We start from the raw sequence: 26,574 nt of genomic DNA on the forward strand, positions 1-26,574 counted from the left end.
AGGACACGTTAGCGGCGACCGCCTCCCCGGAGCCGGCTGGCCGGCCAGCCGGCCGGCGGGGAAGCCGGGGAGGCTGGGCGGACGGGCGGGCAGGGAGGGAGGGAGGGCGAGGGAGGGGGGAAGCCGGGCCTCGCCGCCGCCGCCTCCTTTCCGGAGCCGGCAGGCAGGCAGGGCGAGCGGGCGGGCGGCCTCGCCAGCCGCCACCGAGCCCGGCAAAGGGGAGGGGAGGACAGGCCTCTCCACCTCGGAGCCGGGCCGGGGGGGGCGGCCTCGCCCGCCGCCGCCTGGGGGAGAGGGGAGGGCCGCCGGGTTGGGCCGCCAGGTTGGGAGGGGGAGGGGGAAGGGAAACAGCGGGGGGCGAGCGGAGAGCCCGCTCGCCCCTGGCTTTACTGCGGGGTTGGGAGGGGGGAAGGGAAACAGCGAGGGGCGAGCGGCTCTCCGCTCGCCCCTGGCTTCAGTACCGGGTGAGGGGGGAAGAGGAGCTGGGGGGGAGATGGAGGGGGGTGGAGGACAGGGGGGAACCAGCAGGATGGGGGGGGACTTCCCTCCTCCTGCTGCTTCCTCCTCTGCCTCCCCCCCCCGCGAGTATCGCGGGGCCCCCCTTGTATATATCTAAAGAGAGTTTTAACAAAAAGCAATTTAACCGTATAGCATTATTTTGTATTTGGCTTCAGTAATGGTTTCCCAGTCATATTTATCAAGTGTTATTTTTTCTAGTATAGGGTACCATTTACCCAAAGGATTATATATCTCACATTCATTCTGGTCATTGGTATTATATATGGAAATTGTTTCCAATAGAAAAAAACCCTATATTGGTTGATGCCAGGAGGGTGGCTATCTTTCCAGCTTTTAAATATTTTGACTTTTGCAGCCGTTATTAATACGTCAAACAATTTTTTTCCTTATGATAGGTGGGCTTTCATCTGGCCAAAGATTTAAAAGCAAAATTTTGGGGTCAAGAGGTTATTTCATAACCGGTGAGTATTTGAATTTGTTTTATAACTGACTTCCAAAAGTTTAAAATATGTTTACAGGTCCACCAAGTATGGAAATAGTCAACCCTTTCCCCGCACAGTTTCCAGCATAGTGGAGAAGCTTGTGGGACTATATGAGAAATTTTTGCAGGTGTCAAGTACCACCTCAGGAGCATTTTTGTTGTTGCTTCTTGAATCTCTAGGGATTCTGAAATATTATTTTGAGTTTTCCAAATAGTTTCCCATTGGTCTTCACTAATTGCTTGTTTCAGGTTTTGGGGTTATTTTGCCTTCCACCGGAATCAATCGGGGAGGGTGGTAGATCTGGCATACAATGGCTTTCAATAGCCTATGGCTTTCGATAGACCACCCGTTGAAAACAGCAGCTGTTGAACAGCCTCCAATTAGACGCCAGGTCTAATTGACCCAGAGAGTACTCCATCTTTCTGTGTTATACCTCTGAGGATGCCAGTCACAGCTGCTGGCGAAACGTCAGGTCCTACAATGCCAAGACCATGACCAGACAGCCCAGAAAATCTACAACAACTAATGATGTCTATTACCAACCCCCTCCCCCCAAATACCCGAAATGGATTCCTGAAATGGTATCAGTATGCCTGAAATTTTGGGATAACAGTAATCATGCCATTTCCAAAATACTGAAAAAAATTAAAATGAAAATCCTTGAAGTCCACACACCTTGCTCTGTCTAGAAGATGAGGGGAGAGAGATGTACGGCACTATTTTTTTCACCTGAAATTTTAGGATTCTTTTCTTGTGCATCTAAATTTACTGTAAAAGGTAAAGGTAAAGGTTCCCTTGCTCGAAAGCCAGTCGAATCCGACTCTAGGGTTGCGGTGCTCATCTCCATTTCAAATCCGAAGAGCCAGTGCTGTCCGAAGACGTTTCCGTGGTCATGTGGCCGGCGTGACTAAACACCAAGGCGTACGGAACACTGTTCCCTTCCCACCGAAGTGGTCCCTATTTCTCTACTTGCAATTTCTTGCTTTCGAACTGCTAGGTTGGCAGGAGCTGGAACTAGAGACGGGAGCTCACTTCGTCATGCGGCACACTCGGGTCTCGAACTGCTGAACTACCGACCTTCCACAGCCTGCAGTTCAGCGTCTTAACCACTTGAGCCACCGCAGCTCCAAATTTTTTACTGTAGCAATGCTAAAAATAAATGCCAGTCTAGGAAATAAAAATGCTTGGGATTAAAGATGTATTCAGAGTTAACAAATGAAAATGTTTACTTTTGCATTGGACAGAACTGTATTTAACAAAAACAACAACAATGAAGTAGGACAAAAAGTAAACATGGCAGAAAAGAAACCTTTGCAGAAAAAGTTTAGCAACGTGGCTTTTGAGAAGACAGAGCCCTTGTAATGATACTCTGGGGAACAAAGTTTGTGGGGAAGAATCAGAGGTGAGATAGGATTCTGACTCTCTCCCAGTCAGGGCCGGCTCGAAGTGTTTCTGCGCCCTAGGCGAGGCTGCCTTGTGGCGCAGATGCCAACCTCCTGGTGAGGCCTGGAGACCTGAAGACCTCTGGAGCCAGCCACCCTTTTGCTGCCGCCACCACTGCCTTTCCCCCCGCCCCCACCGCCACCAAAGGGGGGGAGGAGGGGGGAGGCACAGCTTGGCGCCCCATCCAGGGTCCGGCGCTCTAGGCGAATGCCTAGTTCGCCTAGTGGGTGAGCCGGCCCTGCTCCCAGTCCACAGATTTCCCCCTGCAAGAGTCCCCTTAGCAGGCACCAACTGACCTCCGAGACCAGAAGTTTAAATGGGAAAAGTATGATCTGATTGCATTTGCAGGGAAGTGTGGGTAGATGCGGGGTGGATTATGCACCCCGTTCTCCCATCCTTGACTACACCCTACAAACCTCTGCCCCCTTACCTCCCTATTTTTGCCACCTTCACAAATGTTAGTTTGGTACCGTGTATTTCTCGAGCTGAGAGCCAGATCCAAGATTGTTTCTGTGCACACAGCTCAGCAAGCAGACTGTGCATTACGAAGGAAGTGGCTCAGGAGCCCGGCTGCTCACTGTTCCCAGGTGGCCCTTTGGATCCCGAGCAAAATCAGCAGCAAGATCCCAACAAACTGTATAGAACATTGACCTACCTGGCTGTGTTCTTGACCGGGCATTGCACTTAGTCCAGTAGCTGCCATGTAAGTGCTCCCAATGGTCTTGATCTTTTCAACACCACTAAATTTGGGTTTAGACAGCAGCTGCAAAGAAAGAAGGCACTCAGGTATCTGGAAGCTACACAGTAGACAAGCACCATTAATACACAATTTTTAGCCACAAGTTGAAAGTCGGCCAAAGCAGCATTTTCAATCAGAACCCATCAGTGTTCCCTCTAAGCTGAGTTAGTGTGAGCTAGCTCGCAGTTTTTTAGCCTCTGGCTCACACATTTTTGTCTTAGCTCAGGAAGGAGGGCTCCAGTGCAAACTAATTTATGCAGTAGCCAAATTACCTGCTCACAACTTTAATGCCAGTAGCTCACAAAGTAGAATTTTTGCTCACAGGACTCCACAGCTTAGAGCAGTGGTGGCAAACCTATGGCACAGGTGCCAGAGGTGGCACTCAGAGCCCTCTCTGTGGGCACGCGTGCCATCACCCCAGCCAGGCCCAGACCATCATTAAAGTGTCGAATTCTCCGCCAAATAATTTTAAGTCAATGAAAGCATTTGGGATTGCTTTCCTTACTATGTTTGGATAATCTTAAATTAATGTATGAGTTGTTTTTTCTAAAGTAAAACCTCAGTATTCAGGTTACATTGCCGTGTTGGCACTTTGCGATAAATGAGTGGGTTTTGGGTTGCAGTTTGGGCACTCGGTCTCTAAAAGGTTCGCCATCACTGGCTTAGAGGGAACATTGGAACCCATGTCCAAGATTACTGCTGCTTTTGGGACCCAAAGGAAAATAATTCCGTGCAACTTTCCCCCCTCCCCAACATTAACTTCAGGACTCTCACATCAGAACACTGAAGACACTTATGTTTTCTTTTTCAGCCTTAGCATTTATAAGTACATAGAATTTCTGAGCAGCAAGATGCATTTATACGGTCATTTCACACACAATGCAGAGGCCAACCCAAATTCATTACAGAGCCACCTTCCAGAGTCACTCTATTCCTCTGCCTCCATCCTCGCTTTATGACCCACCTGCCAGACAGTCCCAACCCAGAGTTTCAGAGGGAAAATCTGCCTGCTCAAGCCACTGGGAGGTTTGAGAATACAAGATGGGAAAATCTGAGATGGGGGAGTTTCCAGTTTCTCCCCTTCCCAGTATGGTAAATGTAGCAGCTGAAGAAGAAGAAGAAGAAGAAGAACAGGAGGAGGAGGAGGAGGATTTTTCTTTTAAAATAATTTTTTATTGCATCCTAAGGGAAAGGGGCAAAGGAAGCTCTAAAACTAATACGGGCTCCGGTCACACGGGCCGGAAAATGCGTGGGGAAAGCGTGGCTGTTTGCCCCGGGGCAAAATAATGTGCGGTTGCACGATCAGACCTCCCGTGGAGGTCCCGTGGAGGTCCTGTGGTTAGGGGGGAGGTGCCGATCACAGGACAATCCTGCGGTGCTGCAAAGAAGCGGGGCCAGGGCAAACGGGGTTGTGTTGTTGTTTTTTAACTGAAGTGTGCGCATGCTTCATTGGGTGCTTGTGCGCATCCGTGGAGACTTGGACAAAAAACCCTTTTTGCGAGGGGACATGGGCGGGCGCCGGAACTACCACTGGAAACGCGATCAGACGCCCGCCCTTGCCCTGCGGTTTCCGGAAACTAGTACCTCGGAGGTACTAGTTTTTTACTCCGCATCTTCAGCGGGAAGCCTCGGGTGCGCCACGGGAGCTCTATGCTTTCCAGATGTGGTGGTGAGATTGCACCCAGAAAATCCGCCTATCTTCCGTCTCTCTACCGTGCCTAATGCTCCGTGTGACCGGGCCCTACAATAATAACAAAGGTACTATGTCAAGGTATTGATTTCTAGATAAAGCTGGCTTGAGTCTTTAATACAAATCTATAGGTGCTTTATAGTCAATTATGTTCTATCGAACCTCCAGTTTATTTTCCACGCTTTTTCTTCTTGTATTTCAGTTTAACTTTAAGTGGTTTGAGAGCAACTACTTCGTTTTCCGAATCTGAGACCTCAGAGGTACTGCCAGAGCTACTTGACGTATCTTCAGATTCACAGTCACGTTTATCATCTTCTTCATCGTTGTCCTCAATCTTTCTTTCATCTTTGTTCGCATTTTGTTGCTGTTCCAATTTTTTTTGTCTTTCTGAACAGAGTCAATCTTGGTCTTCTTATCTTTATAGTTGAACACAAGTCCTTCTGGAAATGTCCATCTGTACGAAATTGAGTTATTATGAAGGAAGAAAGTTGAGTCTTTGTATTGTTGCCTTCGCTTCTGCACCTCAAATGGAATATCCTTTAAAATTTTCACTTTTTCATCTTTTACTTTCAAAGTTTTCCGAGATGTAGCTTTCAAAACAGCTTCTCTAGTAGATCTCTTGGAGAATTTCACAAATACTTCACCAGGTAGCATATTTTTCTTGATGAGATCGGAGTAAGTCCGATAAGTCAGATCCATATCGTTTTGCAGTACATCTGGTTTAAGTTCTGTCATTAGTGCTAATGCTTCGCTTAAAAATTCCTTTAAATTTTCTCCTTTTTGTTCTGGAATGCCTTGAAAGCGCAAGGCATACATTGATCTTTCCATTTGGAGCTGCAACAGTTGACCTTTATCTGGGATTCTATCTTTTTTCACTTCTTCCAGTTTCTGTTTAATATCTTTTGTTTTTGTCTCAACTTTCTTAATGGATTTCTCAGTATCATCTGCTCTTTTGTCCATCCGTGTCAATTACCTTTGGACTCCATCCAGCTTGCTGTTGATATTTGACATCTGCTCCAGCAGAGGGCGCGATGCCAGTGCCAGCGTATTAGGAAACAGCTGCTTCCTGTGTCTGGGAAGGAGTCATTGGTTGATTATTTCCTGTGAGAGGCTTCTTTTCCGGCGCCATTCTTCTCCCTCTACCATTGTTTACACAAGGAGAAAGTTTTTAAAGTTAAAATGAAAGTTCTCTGATTTGAAAACGCTTTGGACTATTTTGCACCTTTTGGTCTCATTTGCTGTCTCTCACGGTCAGTTTCGTTTTTTTCCTACCAGTTTATCGTTCAGGAACCGTTTAATTTTTGGGGGGTGGGAAAATCCCCAACTTCTCCCCCACCCGCCACTTATCTCATGAATTGCTGCCATTCGCCTTAAAGGCTCAGCTGCTTGTAGAGGGGATCGGTTAACTCACAGTTTTATTGCCTTTGAGTTATTGTAGGAGCTCATTCACACTGGATCATTTGTCCACTTCCTCCGGTAGCCAGTTCTAGTCACCATGATGTATTAATATGTATTAATATTTAGAGGAACAACCACCTAGTTCATAGTTTAATGTTGTTAGTTATAGTTCTGTTGTGTTGTTTGGATGTGTTATAAAAAATAAAATAAAAATATATTTTTTAAAAAAACAATTGCTTCATGGTGGCAAGACCTATCGGAGTAAGGAGAGCCCCAATTCCTCCGCAGTCGCCTTGGAAGGGGCTCAGGAGGAGGAGGAGAAATTTGATTTATACTCCGCCCTTCGCTACCCGAAGGAGTCTCAGAGCGGCTTACAAACTCCTTCCCCTTCCCCTCCCCACAACAGACACCCTGTGAGCAGTGTTCCCTCTAAGCTGAGTTAGTGTGAGCTGGCTCAGTTTTTTAGCCTCCGGCTTGCACATTTTTGTCTTAGCTCGGGAAGGATGGCTCCAGAGCAAACTAATTTATGCAGTAGCCAAATTGCTCGCTCACAACCTTAATGCCAGTGGCTCGCAAAGTAGAATTTTTGCTCACAAGACTCCACGGCTTAGAGGGAGCTTTGCCTGTGAGGTAGGTGGGGCTGAGAGAGCTTTGAGAGAACAGCTCTGAGAACTTATGACTGACCCAAGGTCACACCAGCAGCTGCATGTGGAGGAGTGGGGAATCAAACCCAGTTCTTTCAGATTAGAATCAGCACTCCTAACCACTACACCAAACAGGTTAGTGGTTAGTGATAGAACTTTCATGCTCTAGGGAGCATGCAGGCTGACTTTGGTGTGAATCAGACAGAGCAAAATCCATGGAGAATTCAAAAGGTTTTCTGCTCTTAAGTTTCATAGTCACTACATTTCTGGCAGCTCGGGTTAGCTTCATTTCAGGGTGAAAATAATATTTCATGTAGCCCTGCAAGATATACAAATTGAGGCAGCACTTCAAGTTATCGTCTTGCTTCCGTACAGATAACACAGAAAGCCGTGCTAGGCCCACATTTACACCTGTTCAATCAGACTAGCAGATGTAAAGCTTCAATTTGGCCCACTGTAACAGCATCTAGTGATTCTGTTGTGCGTACGACATTTTGAGGTAGATTATTTGTTTCAGCCTCTGGTTGTAAAAAAGAAATACCAGATCAGAATTTGTTGTTCAGTCGCACAGTCGAGTCCGACTCTTTGTGACCCCATGGACAAGATCTCGCCCGGCCCTCCTGTTTTCTGCAGTCCTCTGAAGTTGACTCAATTTCACGTTCGTTGCATCTATGACACTGTCTAACCATCTCATCCTTTGCCGTCCCCGTCTTCTTTGACCTTCAATCTTTCCCAGCATCAGGGTCTTCTTCTCCAGTGAGTGCTCCCTTCTCATTGGGTGGCCAAAGTCTTTGAGCTTCAGTTTCATTATCTGGCCTTCCAGGGAACAGTCAGGGTTGATTTCTTTTAGGAATACCAACTGGAAAACAATCTGTGTTAAGTGATGTCAAGCCCCTTCTAACTTATAGTGACCCTATTAATTAGTGTTCCCCAAAGTGTCCTATCCTGAACAGCCTTGCTCTCGTCTCGCAAACGGAAGGCCGTTCGCTTCCTTTATTGAGTCAATTCATCTCATGTCATGTCTGCCTCTATTTCTGCACCTTCAGCTTTCCCTGGCTTTACTGTCTTTTCCAGTGACTCTTGTCTTCTCCTAATGTGACCCAAAGATGATAACTTCAGTTTAGTCATTTTAGCTTCAAGGAACAGTTCAGGCTTGATTTGATCTAGAAACCACTTATTTGTCTTTTTGGCGGTCGACCATGGTATCTGTAAAACTCCCCTCCAACACAACATTTCAAATGAATCCACTTCCTTCCTGACAGCTCTCATTGCTCAACGTTTACACCCATACAGTAATGGGCAACACTGTGGTATGAATTATCTTGATCCTGGTCACCACTGATCTTGGTCCTCCTTATACTTAAGAGTCTTTTTCAGCTCCTTCATGGCTGTCCTTCCCAGTCTTAATCTCCTTTTGATTTCTTGGTTGAAGTCGCCCTTCTGGTTGATAATAGAACAAAGGAATAGGAAAGCTTTAGCAATTTCAATTTCTTCATCGTCAATCTTAAAGTTGTGTAATTCCCAGTAGTCATTAATTTTGTCTTCTTGATGTTCGGCTCTAATCCTGCTTTGGCACTTTCTGCTTTAACCTTCATTAGTAGTCATTTCAAGGCTTCACTACTTTCTGTCAGTAATGTGGTGTAATCTGCTTATCCCATGTTGTTAATGTTGTAGCATGGATGGGAATATATAATGATCTTAATTCAAATTATTCATATACTTAATAAACATTCTTTTTTATGAAGTTGGTTGGATGGAATAGCTGTGTTAGATCTCTGGAAGTTCTAATAAGTCTTAAGTGTAGCATTGATGGGAGAGTGAAGGATGTTTTTTTAAATAGATGTATTTGCTTGACTTTTTATTCAAAGTATAGAGTTCATGCTTTAGTTGTTTAGGGTAAAACTGTGCAGTGTCTGGGCCAACTAGGGCTTTAGTTTCTTATCTGAAAACAACACGTTTTGCTTGGGCATAGAGAATCCTTGGGTAAAGTTGAAATAGGTTAGGTTAAATAAAGATTTAAGCTATCGTGTAGTCACGCCTTTTGCTGTAACTGACCAATGAATGGCCCCGGTTACACGGGCTGGATATCGCGGGGGGGAGGGGTGGCTGTTTGCCCCGGAGCGAACTACCGCGCGGCCGCGGGATCACACGTCCTGCCGACGTCCGGTGGTTGGGGGGGAGCCCGGGGAGGTGCCGATCAAATGGCGTGGCAAAGAAGCGGTGCTGCCATGGCAAACGGGGTTGTTTTTTTTTAAAAAAAAACCAAGTATGCACTTGCGCCGTTGGGTGCTTGTGTGCATCCTGTGGAGACTTTAAAAAAACAACCTTCTTAGCGACGGGACATGGGCGGGCGCCGGATGCCACGGGATTCCACCGAAAATGCGATCAGGCACACTTGCCCCAATTCTTTCCATGTAGTTTAACAGCCATCAAAGCAAAAACAGGCAGAATAATCTCCTTATGTTCACTACAGAAGAGGAATTTAATTTGCAGTTGATTTGACCAGTGCATCTTAAAAAATGGTAAATAAACCTGTTTCAAACATTCACCAAGAAGACACAATAAAAAATCCCAATGGGAAACCCTCCAGCTATTTCTCCTTCCTCTCCCTGAGATGCAATGCTAGGAACTGAGGATGCATTTGATGCCACTCACTGAAACCTGCAGAAGGCATCTGTTGAAATCTCAATAAAGTTAAAGCGAATTTTGACAGACCAAGTAAATAGGTTGCCATCTCATGATGAGGTATAAAACCGCAGGAAGCTTTTGCTAAAAGGCTGTAAATAGGGTTTTAATGCCTCCTATATTTAAGGAGAATCAGATTATTTTATGTATCCTATTTTAATTATTGGTAATATTGTGAGAATTTTCATTGTAGGGCTTCAAGCCTGGGTTTGCATATGTTATTTCTTTAAACTGACTACAGCAACCAAAAGACTTTTCAAATAGGTACAGGAAATTGGAGTGGGTTGTGTTTTTTTTGGTGTTTGAAATTATATTTAGTGGAATATAATGTGATTTTTAAATCTCCTTCAGCATTCTCCAAAAAGAGTACCAAACATTTGATTCCTGCAGGGAGTGGCTTCCAGCCTCCCATGTTGCTCGACCAAGGCCCCGGCCACACGTGCCGGAAGATGCGGGGGGGGGAGGCATGGCTATTTGCGTTGTCGCATTCTTTTCTTTTTTTTTAAATCCCCGGAGGGATATTTTTAATTATTTTTTTATAAGACTACAAAACTACAAAGAAAATATAAGGGAAGGGGATTACATCTAAGGATAAAGGATAGATAACCACACTACACTAAAAACCCAAGAGGAGGAGATCATATCCGTGTTAATCTAAGTGTTATTAATAAAAGTTTCAGTACAACAATATACTTGTAGAGTTCTTGTTTGTCTCGGCTTCAATGTTAGTATGTTAGTTGTTGTGAGAGAACTTTCTGAGCATCTTCTTGGTATTTGCTTCAAAAGGCAATTTTCAGAGTCCTTCTGCCTTTACTTTGGTCTTCTGTCTCTGAAATCATATGTAACTTTCGTTGCGCCTGCTCCCGTTTCTAGAGCAGTCCTCATCCGTTCCGGAGGAAGCGGTCACTTGATTTCGAGTCTTTATCTTTGGATTCTTCCTCCGCCATTATGCGATCAGACGTGACGGCAGCACACCGGGGTTTCGTCCTTTGGCGCTCGTGCTGCAAAGAGGACGGCCGGAGGGAATAGGCACGCGCCGGCACGATCACACCAAACAAGTCTGTCTGCAGTCCATGGCAAACCATTTGCTAGTAGATCTTTGCAGCTACTTTTTAACTGTGCATCTTCAGCGGCACGGCATGGGTTGGCCATGGGTGTGCTACGCTTGCCAGATGTTGTGGCATGATTGCGCCTCGAAAATCCGCCTAGCATTCGTGCCTTTCGCGCGGCAAATTCTCCGTGTGACCGGGACCCAAGTTTGAAGACTTCCTCTCACCAAGGAGGCTTCCTCCAACATAACTCTTCTATTGGCACAGGAGGAAGGCTCCCTGGGGCAGAGGAGCTGGAAAAACTCAGCCACTGGTGTAATTCAAGATGGGCATTTAGTTTTTGGTAAAACAGGTTTTCAAAACACTGACTAAAGTCTCAGGTCATTAGCCTGTATCTTTCCTCTACCCTGAACAAAGAGGAAGGATACAGGTGATCAGATCAGCATGTGCCAAACAAGGCAGGAGAAAAATGTCAGTAAATGCAAAAGGTAAAAATAAAATAAAATCTGTTATCAGATACCACAGCCACTGCTGCCAGGGGCACTTCCGTCTGGAGGGCAGAGTGGAAATATCAACGGACTTAGTTCAATTTCAGTGACACAAGATCTGATGCAACGCCTGGCACTTTCCTCTCGCTGTGTATCATAGTGCCCAGAAACTGGTTGCACAAGATCTAGCACAAGTGCAAATGCAGCTTATTGGGGTTAAATAAATCTGATTTGGCACAAGAGGCGCCCCCAGATTCTCTTTCTGCCTCTGCCTGTGCAAGAGCCCCAGCACGTCCCCGCATTCTATGACATCAAAGATGATTTGGGGATACCTCTTCCGGTTTGTGTGGGCTGGGTGGGCATTTTAGAAATAGCAACAGATCAGGCTGCTGCTTCTAGTTGAAGGAGCCCCTTGAATGTTATGGTTAACCAGGCCCTGTGCTTCCCAGTTCAGCCACAGCCCAACACCTTAACCATTCCCATCAGCCAAGGCTGAATCTTTCCTCCAGCTCAAAGAGTATCTTCCATCAGAGGAAGGCTCCTTAGGCCGGAGGAACAGTTAAAATTTGGCTGACAAGACCGGTAGGATACAAGCTGGAGTTATGCTTACTACTTTTAGTCATGGAAAAACAAACCTGATATTTTAAGAATGACATACAAATTATAAAGAGTTCATCAATATATACAAGCCTCTATTAGCTTACCATCTGCTGTACCATCTGTTTCCAGATAGCCATGTTTTTATGGGTTTTGTTTTTAAAGAAACCATTCGTTTTAATCATACAGAACACGTCTTTTAGCTTATCTAACCATTCCTTTTTTACTTGGAAATGAATTTTTCCTCCAATATCTAGCAAACACAATCTGGGCAGTTGTAAGAGCATACAAAATGAACTCTTCAAGGGCAGTTAGAACACTTATGACATAGTTCAACAGAAATAATTCTGGAGCATATAGTATTCTAAATCTAATACCATACTGTTAAGTCGCTCACTTAACAAAGCAGTCGGAGAGTGATTCAGCAAGAACACAACTTTATTCTTCAACTCGAACACAACTCCAACACGGATCAACATCTGATAGCCAGAACAGTCTTTACATTGCAGCTGTCCTGCTTTTAAACATTCCCGGCTAATGTAGCCACACCCACTGTACAAATACCAACCAATAAGGTTGTTCACGTAAGGACCAATCACGGACGTTCCCACTCAGGGAGCTTGCTAGAAGGTGATTGGTTAGGTGCTTCCTGGGCTAGTAACACGATTGGATGGATTTGGATCCTAGCCCAGGACGAAGCTTTACATTACACTTCAATTAGATGTTAATTCCTCAATACCAGCCACTCTCAAAAATATTATAATGTTTTTTAGTACACTTTATTAAGTTTTAGAGTATACGGGGGTAAGGGAAAAGATATAAAAACAAAATAACAAGTCTTCTGTGTGCAACTCTTCTCCACATATGATTTCAGACTTTTAAGAGTTATTTATTTATTATCTTCAATTTGTATCCCACCTTGCCAGTGCAGACTGGCTCAAGGTGGTGCAGACTGGCCCAAGATAGATGGTAAAATATTAGAAGTCTAGATTGGCTACTTCAAAATTTAGATAATCTACAAGCCAGGGTTTTTAAATTCACCGACTTCAATGACACTGTGGTGTATGTGCTGGGATTGTGGTCCTAACACAAGCAGCATCCTTACCACAACAAAGCCTTGTATTTCAGCCAATGACACAGAGCACTCACATCATCAAAGTCAGCGATGATCTCGTTGAGAAGCCTGAGGCATTCTAAGCCCTCTTTGTTCACGTCAGATTCTGTGTAAAACTCCTTGAAATCCGGAATGGAGGCAAACAGGACACAGACACAATCATACGACTGGTGGTATAAATCCTGGTCAACAGAGAAGGGTAAGAGTTTAAAAGCCAGTTGTTAATGGAAGGAATTCATACAATACGGCACAGATGAGGGAGGAAAGAAAAAGGAAGAAGGCTAAGGAAGTACTTGGAAGGTGCCCTTAACCCTAACAGATCACAGCTACAACTCCCCCCCCCCCAGGCCTTTCTACTACTTCTTGTTTGATTTATGCCACACCAGGGGTCATTTCCTGCAGGAGCGCACAGGAGCGGAGCTCCGGCAGTAAAGAGCCCAGGGGGGGCAGGGACATGCAACAAGCCCCACCCCCTGCTCCCAGCAGTCCTCAGTCAGAGCAAGAAGCAGCCAAGTAAGTCACAGAGCCCCCCCGGTCCAAAGCAGTCCAGTGGCACCTTTAAGACGAAGTTTTATTCAGGTACAAGCTCTCCCTCCTCTGCGAGGACAGATCTGCACGTCCCCCCCTCCAATAGCTAGCAATCGAATACAGTCCAGTGGAGCCTGAGCAGTGGGTGTTGCCTTCTGACACACTTCCGGTGATGTCAGGGGGTGTGGCATATGCAAATGAGCTCCTGCACCTCTTTTTCTACGAAATTACCCCTGTGCCATAGAAGATTCTTTCTCTCTTTAAGGTACAAACACAGCTGAGCTCTCTTGGAGCCTTCCCAGAAGCATCCAGTCTTATACCACTTTATCCCAAAACATTCTGTAACTTGTTTTTCACTGGTAACATTACCCACTGTCTTATCAAACTGAAATTTAATCTGTGGCATACATTCACAACCCAGCTTCTGTGTTGGTGATGTTTGAGAGACAGATTTGCAGTGCAGGTGACGAAATCTTGAATCCTGACACCCAGGGCTATTTTTGGGCAAGAACGCACAGGAACGGAGTTCCAGCTGGCTCCCAAGTTGGCCACACCCAGCAGGAACTAATTAGCATAATAGGCCAACCCAACAGCAGAAACTCATTAGGATTGGCTACATTAGGGGTGTGTGGCCTATTTATTTATTTATTTTCATTACGTTTATACCCTGCCCTTCCCGCGAATGGGCTCAGGGCGGCTTACACGAGCACAAAGTGCATATAAATTACAGTATAAAAATACATAAAAACAATTTAAGAATTCACTTCCATTGCCTAACATGCAAAGGAGTTCCTGCTACAAAAAAAGGCCCTGGGTTTTGACAACAAACAAGGTAAACAGAATAAGAAGCAAAAGGTGGGTGTGGCTGGATGAGCACACTTCTGGTAACATGGGGGTGCGGCCTAATGTGCTAATGAGTGGTGCAGTCAGGGGTGTGGCCTAACATGCTAATGAGTTCCTGCTGTTGGGTGTGGCCTATTATGCTAATGAGTTCCTGCTGGGCTTTTTCTACAAAAAGAGCCCTGCGTGACACCTGTTAAAGCCCCATGTCCACCTGAAAGCAAAGGTGTGTTTTCCCCATTCCCTTGAAGGGAAGAGACAGCTCCAGGTGTACATCTCCTTGCACGAGCGTGCAGGGTTGCCTCATCCGCTGAAGTGGACTGGCTCAGAGAGCTTGCAAAAAACAAAACAAAAAAGTGGATCTGAGCTAGTGAAAACAAATCTGGACATCTACAGTCATCTGAATGGACCGTGGACATTTCAGCCACAACAATGCAAAGGAAAGTCGTCCCCACCAACCACCGCATGTAAAATGACACCGAGAAGCAGTGCCATTTAGCCTGAATGGGAATGCCCACAGACCCACATCAATGCCGATTTCATGTCATCTCTTAAACAAATTACTGCAAAGGCTGTTGAGTGGCTCTTTTGTTAAGTGGATTGCTTGCTCCTGATCAGGATTACAGCCAGTTCTTTTGTTTGGTTAATAGGTAGGAGCTGCTTCCTTAATGGACAAGCTGTGTGCCCTGTAGAGTCTGAGATCACGATGAGTGTGTGTCTAGAAAAGCAGTTTTGAGTTACAATGTACTTAGCAGGAAAGACACAGGTCTGATTTCTGCAACTGGTTTATAAAAAGAGTCTCAGTATTGGTGGATTTCCTAAGCCTGATGTTTGCCTTGAAGAATTGATGCCACACTTGAGGTTAGCACTGCCTTCCCGGTAGCTACCGATTCTCTTCACTGATCTTTCATTCAAAATCTGTAGCATTCTCCCTGGTATTTCTCACAGCTTGGCCAAGCAGGGAGCATGTAAACGCCACTGGATGTACCAGACAAAATGAGTTACAATCTACCTCTCTCATGCATTTCAGAATTAGAAACGGAGGCAAGCTGTTCTGCCAATTCTCACGTCCAGCGTAAGGCAGCAGGTCTGTTTTATGGCAAAACAGCAGGAAGTTAAACATGGAGGGGGACTCACCTCATTTTTCAAGTTCCTTGCCAGGAAATGTTCAGCCACATGAGCGGGCAGCACGTTTTCCAGGAGCAGCCGGTTCAAATTCTCCATAGTCTCGATCTCCTCGCGCTCTTTTTTGAACTTGTTCTTCCACAGGAAATCTAACCTACAGTAATATTCATTCTGTTACAAAGAGGACACAGAAGTAAAGAAACAATAGGCATCTTGTCCTACTAGAGGGTGTTTTAAGAGAAAGAAGAAATAATAACACCTGCCTACTAGGGTACACATTCATCTTGCTCTAGCTAAGGAAACGCCGTACTGACTGCGAAGACACTCCTAAATGGCCATAGATCTATGCAGAAGCAGGGGTCTTTTGGGGCCGAAGCGCGCCAGAGCACTGCTCCGGCAGCCCAGGAGCCAGCACAAATGGTGGTGGCAAGGTCCGCCCCCAGCTCCCCGCGCCAAAGCACTGCAGCCCGGGGGAGGCCTGAAGAGCCCCGCATCCGGCTTCCCCAGGCCCGCGCCAAAGCACTGCGGCCCAAGGGAGGTCCAGAGAGCCCCGTGGCCGGGTCCCCTGGGCCCGCGCAGAAGCGCTGCAGCTCGGGGGAGGCCTGGAGATCCCCGCCGTTGCCTTCCCCGACCCGCGCTGAAGCGGTAAGTAAGGGATCCGCGGGGTGGTGGTGGTGGGGACTTGATGGGAGGTGGGAGAGCCGCCTCCCTCCCTTGGCCATCTTTCCCTCCTTTCCTTTTCTTTCCTGCCTTTTCTCTTTCCCTCCTTCTTCCCTTCTCTCTCTCTTTCCCACCTTCTGCTCTTCTCTTTTTTCCTCCTTTTCCTCCTTCTTCCCTTCTCTTTCTTTCCCCTTTCCTTCTCTCTTTTTATCCCCCCTTTCCTTCCTTCTTTTCTTCCTTCTTTCCTTCTCTTTCTTTCCCTCTTTCCTTCCTTCTTTCCTTCTCTCTACTCTCTTTCCTTCCCTCTTTCCTCCTTCTGTGGCCCAACTCTAGTGAGAAAGGGTTTAAACTTTAAACCCCTTCTCTCTTCACTCCCCCCCCCCCCGCAGGCCAGCTGGGGAAGGGAAGGGGAGGCTTTTGAAGATGCCACCCCCCCCCTTTTGCTTCCCCTTCTGACATCACTTCTGGTGATGTCAGGGTGTGTGGCATATACTAATAGCCTAGTAGCTCATTAGCATACTGTATGCTAATGAGCTCCTGCAGCTCTTTTTCTACAAAATGACCCCTGTGCAGAAGGCACCATAAAACCCTATGATCAAAGAAAGTGAAAGCGGCATGCAATGCAGAGGGGAATTTCTGTTCCAACGTGGGTTTGGTAAAACAACGGAGGGAAAAGCTGATGCAGAATTGCCCAGAACCAATTCATGCTGGTTGAAAAGTTCTCCAAAAAAATCTCAGCTCAGTGAGGTAATGAAGACTGCCTCCAACACACTTCCTGTCTGCCCTGAGACTTCCCTTCTCTTTACATATTTGGGACTATTCCCAGGACCTGGCACCTTCCTTTTTCTCCTTTCTTGCCTGTCAGGAAGCATACTGGTTAGCTCACCTGAATTCCCCTCCCCTTTCTCCCCCCAAAAAGGACCCTTTTGGATTAACGCTGGTCCTATAACTGAAGCCAGAATTTGTCCCCAAACCATGCTCTGTCTTGTGGCACATTCTGAGTTGTGGTGCTTATCGATGCACAATCCTTTTACCCCTACAAGGAGAGTTTTCTTTCACTCAAGGCTATTACTGTCTCGTAAAGAGAAAATTCCTCTTCCTGGCATACACGACACCTTTTCATAGCTCTTGACCCTGCATCTAGTTTTTAAACTATTAGCTATCAAATTGTCTGGAACCTTGGCCTAAAGAATTGGATCTGCAGCCAGAAACCTGTGCAGAGAGATATTTTGAAGCCCCTATTTTGTCCTCTTGCTCTGCCTCTCTTGCCTTTTTGAGTAATGCATAATGCAAACTCTGTGTCCATTTACAAAACTGGCAACCTAATGTGGGCATCCTAGTTATGTTTTACTGTTATTATATTCCTGATGAATATATGAAGCTGCCTTAGGCTGAGTTAGACCACAGAGTACTACTTTACTCTGACGGGCAAAGGTTCTCCAGGGTCTCACGCTTAGCTTACCTTAGTGTGAAGGACACACATACCTTCTGCATGCCTCTCTGCTACATAGAGGGGTTTTTTTTGGTGGGGGTTCTAACCAGTACTGAGTACTGGCAGCTTTTGGGTGGGCTCTCCCAAGTCCTGATAGGGGAATTGGTGGAAATTGGCACAACCTCATATATGAGTTATAATGTATTCAATAGCTGCCATTGCAATACATGAATCATCTAATTGAAGTATAATGTTAAGCTTCGTCCTGGGCTAGGATCCAAATCCATCCAATCGCATTGATAGCCCAGGAAGAACCAACCAATCACTTATCAGCAAGCTCCCTGAGCGGGAACGTCCGTGACTGGTCCTTATGCATACAAACTTATTGGTTGGTAAATGTACATTAGCCAGGATAGTTTAAAAGCAGGACAGCTGCAATGTAAAAGCTGTTCTGGCTATCAGATGTTGATCCGTGTTGGAGTTGTGTTTGAGTTGTTGAATAAAGCTGAATCTTTGCTGAATCACTCTCCGACTACATTGTTAAGCGAGTGACTTAACATGAGTACTGGCAGGTTTTGGGTTTTTTTTAAAGCACAGGTTACATGTATACAGATCAAACTGGGGCAGGAGGAAAATCTGCTGAGGCAACGCAATGAAAAACTAACTCATTGATGCAGAAGCCTTAGTAACACAAATATTCAGTGTAGCTTTACAGAAAAATGGTCACTCTTTGTAATGATAAAAATTTAATCATGAGTATAAGCTTTCATGTGCATGCATGATGAAGTGTGCATGCACAGGAAGGTTTGTACCCAGAATTAAACTCTGCTGGTCTTAAAGGTGCCGCTGGACACAAACTTTGTTCTATTGATTCAGACCGACACGGCTACTCACCTGTAATGATAAAAGTCAAAGATGGAGTTCAGCCTTGTGCATTTCCCCCCCTGATATTCTATGATGTAAAGTATATAATTCTCCTTGATACCTTGTACTTTTAAAACTCCTGCTAATGTCTTCTAAATGACTCTGTCCCGGAAATATCAATCAACGCAGCCATGTTTTTACAATCAGCGATAAAGCTATGTCAGGAAAACTTACAATAAGTAATTGTTTTAGCCTACATTATGTTTTATATGTATGGTTACATTTGGTTTTAAATGTATACACACATATATTTTCATAGTAATCCTTTTGAAGGTATTTTATGCCAATAAAGGTCAACTGAACTGAACTCCTGCTAATGAAATTGTTATTTAAAACTTATTATTTATGCACTATCATCTCTGCATTGGGTCTGTGACTACATGCAGATATCATGTCAAGCTAGCATTAAATAGTGTGCATGTTTGTTAAATAGTGTATTGTATGTTTGTAATTGGTTTTATCATTTGTATTGGATTATGCTGTTGTAAACCGCCCTGAGCCCCGTGTAAACAGGGAAGGGCGGCCAAGACATCCAGTTAAATAAATAAATAACATGACTTGTTGCTGGTCTCGTGTGCACACCACATTCCTCCTTCCTTTCATGTTGCACAGAGTGTGAGAAAAGAATCCTGATTTAAAACCAACCAAAATAACATTACTGGAGTTAGGTTTCTCTCATTAAACTGGGACTAGAATCCTAATCGGTGGGGAGAAAACTACCTGAGATTAAACAGTACATCTATATTTGTGTGCTATGTAAGGTACAAAGTGGGAATGTTTAGTCTGGAGAACAGGAGGTTGAGGGTGGACCTGATTGCTCTCTTTAAGTATGTAAGGTAAAGTAAAGGTAAAGGTTCCCTTGCTCGAAAGCCAGTTGAATCCGACTCTAGGGTTGCGGTGCTCATCTCCGTTACAAAGCTGAAGAGCCAGCACTGTCCGAAGATATTTCCGTGATCATGTGGCTGGCAAGACTAAACACCAAAGCGCACGGAACACTGCATGTATGTATGTAAGGTACAAAGTACTATATAACAGTAAAGTCCATAACAAAGGTCCAAAACAATAGATTGACAAAATTTCCGGATAAAGTATTTGTTTTGTGAGTCTACTTCTGAATAGGACCGATGGACTTCAAACCGCAAGAATCATTTTTTTAGCATTTGTAGAGTGAGGCTGTATACAGTTAACAAGTCAACAATCTTCAGGGGGAAAAACAATTCTTATGAACGTCTGCAAAGCGTATCAAAGTACTAAGGTCAAGCCATCGTGTTCACCAAATTTCAAAGACAAGTAAGAATGTAGCCTTGCTCCCAGATCCATAATGTCTTGGGTCAGGATCAGGTGTTTTTTGGAGGCATTCACTGAAAAACCATGAAGATAATTTTCCTGACCCATCTGTTCTGTGTAGATCGGCTCCAAATGTAGCTAAATAACTGAAGCTTACCCCCTATTTTATAGTCAAGCAGAGCTGGACTTTGTGTGTTTGACAAATGTCCGTTCTGGCCTGACCAGAAGCTACAGGTCGGGATTTGCTCCTAATCTAACATGGCCTGTACTTCTGTTGTCTCTACTGTTCCTTGCACTGAAAGAGGAGTGGAAGGGACAAGAGGAACCTTACGATCTGTTCTGAGAGTCCTTGTCTCTAACTGTGGAAGAGGAGCTACGCAGCATAGCCTTAATTTTATCCTTTGGCTTCAAGCAAAACCTTTCCCAAAGCCAAATCTCCAAAGAGTTTCTGACCAAAGGATTTCTCAGTTGAGAGATTACACTCGGAAAGGAGTTCAACCTTCCAGTTCTTAAGCCACAGACTGTGCTGAATAACAATGTTGGCTGCTTGAGCTCAGGCACCTTGGGAGGTGCCCAAGGCAAACTCCACTGCCCTTTTGATCTCCAGCAATGTCCTTTCGTGGGTGAGGAGGTCTGGGTTCAGGTTTTGGAGAAGGTCTGCAGAAATCGGAGAAACTGCGTAAGTCCCAATAGCTGGAGAGGAGGCTTCATACGGCTTCTTCAGTACTACTTCATTTTTTTCCTGTCTGTGGGGTCTTCTAAGGCATTGTCTCCATCCTTAGATAGCATAGCCCCAGAATGCAGAGCACCCACCAGGATATCAGGCAAAGGTGTTGTAAAATAGTCAAAAGTGTTTAATACTCAGACTATTAATGGATCTTGCTCTATTGGAAAGAAGAGATTTCTTTGCTTTTAAAAACCTTTATTTCTAAGGGTAAAAGGTATACGGGATTACTACAAATAAACATAACACTAAAAGCTACATTTTCTAAGCCGCCTATAGTCAAACAGTAGCACACAGATAATGGAGAATCTGTCCTTCTTCTTGACCCCTAGAAAGGAAGTCACCTGAAACAAACAACCAATCTGTATCACAGTAGAAAGCTACTTTCCCCGGGCTAATTCCCCATTGGCTCAGTGCCAGGTATCCCTTCCAGGTCGGTCTAAACAATAGCAATACTAGGCAAACAAGTTAACCCTATAATGACTGAATTGCCAGACCTTGTAAACACATACATTTCCAACAAAAGGAACGTTCAAGCTCTCCATAAGAGTGGGGAAGGGAATAGAATGTTTCAGCTACAGAAAGCAAGCTCTTGCCTGCACTGGGCACAACACATTCTGCTCTCATAGCCTCCTCAAAATGCTCAGGGAAAGGGCAAACAGGCGCCAGTTTCTTAAAGCCTTTCTTGTCTAGATTGGAAGAGGTTGAGGGTTTAACCTGATCCACAGAATCCTAATTGAGAGCTTGAATGCCACTGGATAAAAGTCTGGTAACATGTTCCGCCTGGAATAATCCAGTGGAAATTTCACCAGTAGGGATGTCCTCCCCTGACCATTCCCCTTCTTCTTTGTCAGATAAAAGGTTTCCCTTGCTCGAAAGCCAGTCGAATCCGACTCTAGGGGGTGGTGCTCATCTCCGGTTCCAAGCCGAAGAGCCAGCGCTGTCCAAAGACATTTCCGTGGTCACGTGGCTGGCATGACTAGACGCCGAGGTGCACAGAATGCTGTTACCTTCTCCCCAAAGCGGTACCTATTTATCTACTTGCAATTTCTTGCTTTCAAACTGCTAGGTTGGCAGGAGCTGGGGCCAGAAACGGGAGATCACTCGGGTCTCGAACTGCCGAGCTACCGACCTTCTAGTCTGCAGCTCAGCATCTTAACCTCTGAGCCACTGCGGCCCCACAACTGAGTATTCATTTGTATCTGTATTATTTCTTTAGAAGGGTTATATCTTGTGTTTCAGCCAAATCAGCTAACAACTAAAACAGAGTTGTATAAAATGCATTGAAGGGCAAATGAAAAACCACAGGTAAAATGCATGTGCATAAAAATAGAGAGAAGGGATTATTAAGGGAACACCAGAAGAAACAAACAAAGAGTCTTCCTTTGCTGGTGTTAGATGGTGACAGAAGGGAACACACACACACACACACATCCCTGGGGAGGGGGTTCACAGTCTTGAGGCTGCCTCCAAAAAGGTTCTCTCTTAGGCTGCCACCCCCCTAGACCACAAAAGTACTATTCTGTATTTTTCATCTTGCACTAGCTTTCAGGTCCTCGCAAGAAGACCTAGTTGGAGGCTGTGGTTGTGATGGCTGCTGGAAGGCTGGCGTGCCCACAAGAGTTCTCATTGGGTGGACTCGCTCGCCTTTGGAAGACCTGCGGGAGCTGCTGAGGGACCGTGGAGCCCTACTGTGGATGACCTCTCGGGGACTGCTGAAGAGTGTCTGGCGAGAAAGGGCCACAAAGGCGGCTGTGGTGACTGCCAGCGAGACTATTTTATTTATTATTATTGTGCTGCCCCCAGCCAGCGTTTAACTGTAGTTAAGTAGAACTGCCATATATCTTTAAGAGCAGTTGCCCATGGGAATTGAAGTCTTTAGTTAGACATCCCAAAGCATCCCTCTGACTTCCTGATTAACAGTCATTTCCTGCACCCAGAGGCGCGGGGATTTGAGTTTACAGCTTTCTTCCGTTCCTTTGTCTACACTTTAAACGGCAAAGGAGGTCGGAGCACACAATCTTTTTCACCATGAGCCAGTGAACTGAATTAGATTACAAAGATGTGAATTTCACCAGTTATTCAGCTTTGATTGTGAGTAAAGAAATCCTCTGAATGCATGTGGAGCTTAATAAAAAATGATTTAATTCTACTTTACTCTGGTCGTGCGTTGAATCACGTCCAGAAGGCGCTGTTGACTTAGCGCCAGACGGAACAATTATATTTCTACCCCGCCCTCCCCGTGAACGGGCTTCAGGGCGGCTTACAAAAAGGGCACCCTGTGCCAATATAAAACAGTAAAACACATAAAACAACCATTATCAGAATAAAGTGCTCAGCGGTATTATTGAGCATTCAATCAGAGCAAGATGGTAGCCTGTGCTCCGAGCCTGATTCGGCGTGACGGTCAGTCGGAGCACTGAGGCTCAATCTTATAATGGGCCATCCCAATAACCCATGTTCCCATAAAGTAGTTGGTGGTGGCAGCGGCTCCTAATTAAAAGCCTGGCGGAAGAGCTCCGTCTTACAGGCCCTGCGGAACTATGAGAGGTCCCTAGTGGGAATCACTAGGATGCTGCTTCTGGCCTAGTGGGTTGCGCGTCCCCCTTGGCTTCTGGACGGCTTTGGCTGGCCACAACTCCACTCGAGTGACTTCGGTTCCTCTCGGATGGTTCTGATTGATTCTGGGTGGCTTTGGGTAACCATTTGACTTCAGCCAAGGCTAGTCACCTCTGAGCCCACCCAGCTGTTTCTCTGAGTAGTCCCCACTTGTTGATCTGCTCAGGTTTGAGCTGTGGGGGTGAAATCCTCACTGGGCCTGCATACCTGCTTTGTGGGCTGGGCAGCAGCCTGTGAAGTCCCCCCCTCGGCTGGCGTGCTGACCCTGGGACTGTGCTGGGTGGAAGCTTGGCGTGTATTAGAACTCAAGAAGGCAGGTGGTGGGAAACGTCCGAGGAATGCCTGTGTACCATCAGTAAGGAGGATAGATGATGGCCAATGACAGCTGGCCTGCTGGTCTGTTTTTGGTTTGCGCTGCAGGTGTGAAGGTCTCACTGGGCTGGTGCGGTGACCAGTGCTCCCTCCAAGCTGTGGATTCTTGTGAGCAAAAATTCTACCTTGTGAGCTACTGGCATTAAAGTCGTGAGCGAGCAACTTGGCTTTGCTCTGGAGCCATCCTTCCTGAGCTAAGACAAAAATGTGTGAGCCAGAGGGTAAAAAACTGTGAGCTGGCTCACACTAACTTGGCTTAGAGGGAACACTGGCGGTGAGCCTGGGATCATGCTGGATGGCAGCTCAGCACACCGAGCATATTAGAACTCGAGAAGGCAGCTGGTGTACCATCTGTAAGGTGATGAATGCTTGTGTACCATCTGTAAGGAGTTTGGATGGGAGCCAAGGACAGCTGGCCTAGACCCCCTCCCCCTTCCTTAAGGTAGTTGTTGTGGCCCCAGGACTGTTAAAGGACCTGGGGCCGGGAGAAGAACTAGGGGGCCTTTAAGAACCTGGAGACTCGGTGTGGAATGTATTGGTGGTAGCTCCTCCTCACCCCCTAAATTTTAGTACTATTTATCGAGGGTTTTAAAAATTCTGTTAGACTATTTATAGTATATAGAGAGTTTAATTTGTATTAGTGTCTTAGAGAGAGGGGTTAGAGTTTAGGGTAGGTGAGAGGTATTGCTTTGGTTTTATAGGGGTTATTAGGTATTATTTAATATTAGGTAAGTAACTGCAGTGGCTCAAGTGGTTAAGACGCTGAACTGCAGGCTGTGGAAGGTCAGTAGTTCAGCAGTTCAAGACCTGGGTGCCGCATGATGGAGTGAGCTCCCATCTCTAGTTCCAGCTCCTGCCAACCTAGCAGTTCGAAAGCGAGAAATTGCAAGTAGATAAAGAGGTACCACTTTGGTGGGAAGGTAACAGCGTTCCGTGCGCCTTGGTTTTTAGTCATGCCGGCCACATGACCACGGAAACGTCTTCGGACGGCACTGGCTCTTCGGCTTTGAAACGGAGATGAGCACCGCAACCCTAGAGTCGGATTCGACTGGCTTTCGAGCAAGGGAACCTTTACCTTTACTTTAAGTAACTATAAGGTAGGTGACAGGTTTAGTTTTGGGGCTGGAAAATTGGGTTACTTATAGTTGCTGTGGATCTGCAATTTTGGACTGCTGTGTAAACTGTAATAATAGTGTATCTGTGGGCTGCTGGTTCGTGGATGGGGGGAGAGGGTGGTGAGCGGAATGGCTCTCGTCAACAAGGGGAGAACCTGTACAGAGCTGAGGGTCCCAGAGATTGGGGTAGAGGGATGTATGGCACTGGGAGAAGGCTGTGAAAGGGAAGGGGACAGAGATAAGGCCATGCTCGATCACTTTCCAACCTTCATCCCATCCCAAGATACGTCGGCAAGAGGGCTGGGAAAATGGACCATCCTTCAACACCAATGTTGTGCAATGCCAGGTGCACCACCCTTGAAAAAGCCAACTTTGGATCCCTCCAATTACTGTCCAGTTTTGAATCTTTCGTTTCTGGGCAAGGAGACTGAAAGACTGGCTGCAGGGCCTCTCCAGAGCTTCCTAGATGACACATCAGCTGTGGATCCATTCCAGTCCAGCTTCCGCCCTGGCCATGGGATGGAGACGGCTTTGGTCGCCCACACAGATGAGCTCCACAGACAGCTGGACCAATGTGGGTCGGGGCTGCTGGTATTATTGGATCTTGCAACAGCATTTGACACAGTTGACTATGATCTTTCAACTCACTGCCTCCTTGACATAGGAGTTTGGGGGTAGTCTTGCAGAGGTTTTAACTCATTTCCCCAAGGTCGAGGATAGAGGGTGGCACAGGGAGAGAGGGTATCACCCAGGTAACCCTTAGTATGTGGGGTCCCGCAAGGGGCAATCCTCTTCCTGATGCTATTCAACGTCTACATGTACCCCCTTGCCCCGCTGGTGCGGAGGTCCAGACTGGGATGCCATCATTATACTGGTGGTAAAAGTAAAGGTAAAGGTTCCCTTGCTCGAAAGCCAGTCGAATCCGACTCTAGGGTTGCGGTGTTCATCTCCGTTTCAAAGCCGAAGAGCCAGCGCTGTCCGAAGATGTTTCTGTGGTCATGTGGCCGACATGACTAAACACCAAGGTGCACAGAACGCTGTTCCCTTCCCACCGAAGCGGTACCTATTTATCTACTTGCAGTGTCTTGCTTTCTTTTTTTTTTTTTTTTTTGAAAATTTATTTTCCAAGTTTTCACCTTTACAATCCACAAAACGATATACAGATAAACAAAGTTAGATCACTTATACATCTCCAAAAGAAAAATTTTCAGTTCCAAAATAAAGTTTCCTAGCATTTAACTAACATTTTACATTTTTCGTTTATGTTTTAGCCAGTCATAGATAGTTTTCCATCTTTTCCAAAATACATTTTCAGGTTTGTTGTTCAATTCTAAGCTTAGTTTGTCCATTTCCGCAATATCCAAAATCTTATGTTTAAGTTCTTTAATAGATGGTATATCTTTTGATTTCCATCGCCTTGCTATCAATATCCTGGCTGCTGTTAGAATATATACTATTATTTTTTTGTGGTTTTTAACATTATCCGGGATCATATTTAATAAGAATATTTCAGGTTTTAAAGGAATATTTAGTTTAAATACTTCTTTTATAATTTTATGGATTTTTTTCCAATAAGGTTGTATTTTTTCACATCTCCACCAAATATGAAGATAAGTACCTATATTTTTCCCGCACCTCCAGCAAAGGTTGGAGGTGCCCCAATGACAGATTTGACAGTGGAATACCTCTACAGCAAGTTGGATGTGGTCTATAGGTCATTCATCATATATCAAGAAAAATAATCTGCCTGGGGAAATAGTAGTCCAATTCTCGAAGAGACATGTAAGACACTTGATTTTGAAAGCAACTACGGGAACACCATTGAAAATCGAGGACAACAACATCAGGATTCTAAAAGACATTCCATTTGACATAAGACAGAAGAGAAAGAACTACAAAGAATTAATCCTTTTCTTACAAACAAACGGCATCATTTACAGATGGTTAATTCCAGAAGGCATCATTTTCAAGCTTCACGATAAAAAAGAAAAGATTGACTTTGTTTTTAAAGCATGTGACTTTTTGTGAACACAGCTTGGGGAACCAGAGGAGGACAAAAAGGAAGAAGAAGAAAGCAAATCTGATGGCGAGTTAGGCTCG

The 26,574-nt window shown here is 45.4% G+C and overlaps 1 protein-coding gene across 1 annotated transcript in view; it reads right to left on the minus strand.

Annotated features, from left to right (window-relative positions):
- The window catches only part of ADCY2 (adenylate cyclase 2 (brain)), a 200,078-nt gene that overhangs the window by 10,884 nt on the left and 162,620 nt on the right, over window positions 1-26,574 (minus strand). The window contains exons 19-21 of the mRNA XM_015409355.1: window positions 15,354-15,512; window positions 12,884-13,030; window positions 3,100-3,207 (exon numbers count right to left, since the gene is read on the minus strand). Of these exons, the coding sequence (XP_015264841.1) occupies window positions 3,100-3,207; window positions 12,884-13,030; window positions 15,354-15,512 (414 nt within the window). The remainder of the gene's footprint in view (window positions 1-3,099; window positions 3,208-12,883; window positions 13,031-15,353; window positions 15,513-26,574) is intronic.

The sequence above is a fragment of the Gekko japonicus genome, unplaced genomic scaffold (assembly GCF_001447785.1).
Source record: "Gekko japonicus isolate JY-2015 unplaced genomic scaffold, Gekko_japonicus_V1.1 scaffold707, whole genome shotgun sequence".
Classification (NCBI taxonomy): domain Eukaryota; kingdom Metazoa; phylum Chordata; class Lepidosauria; order Squamata; family Gekkonidae; genus Gekko; species Gekko japonicus.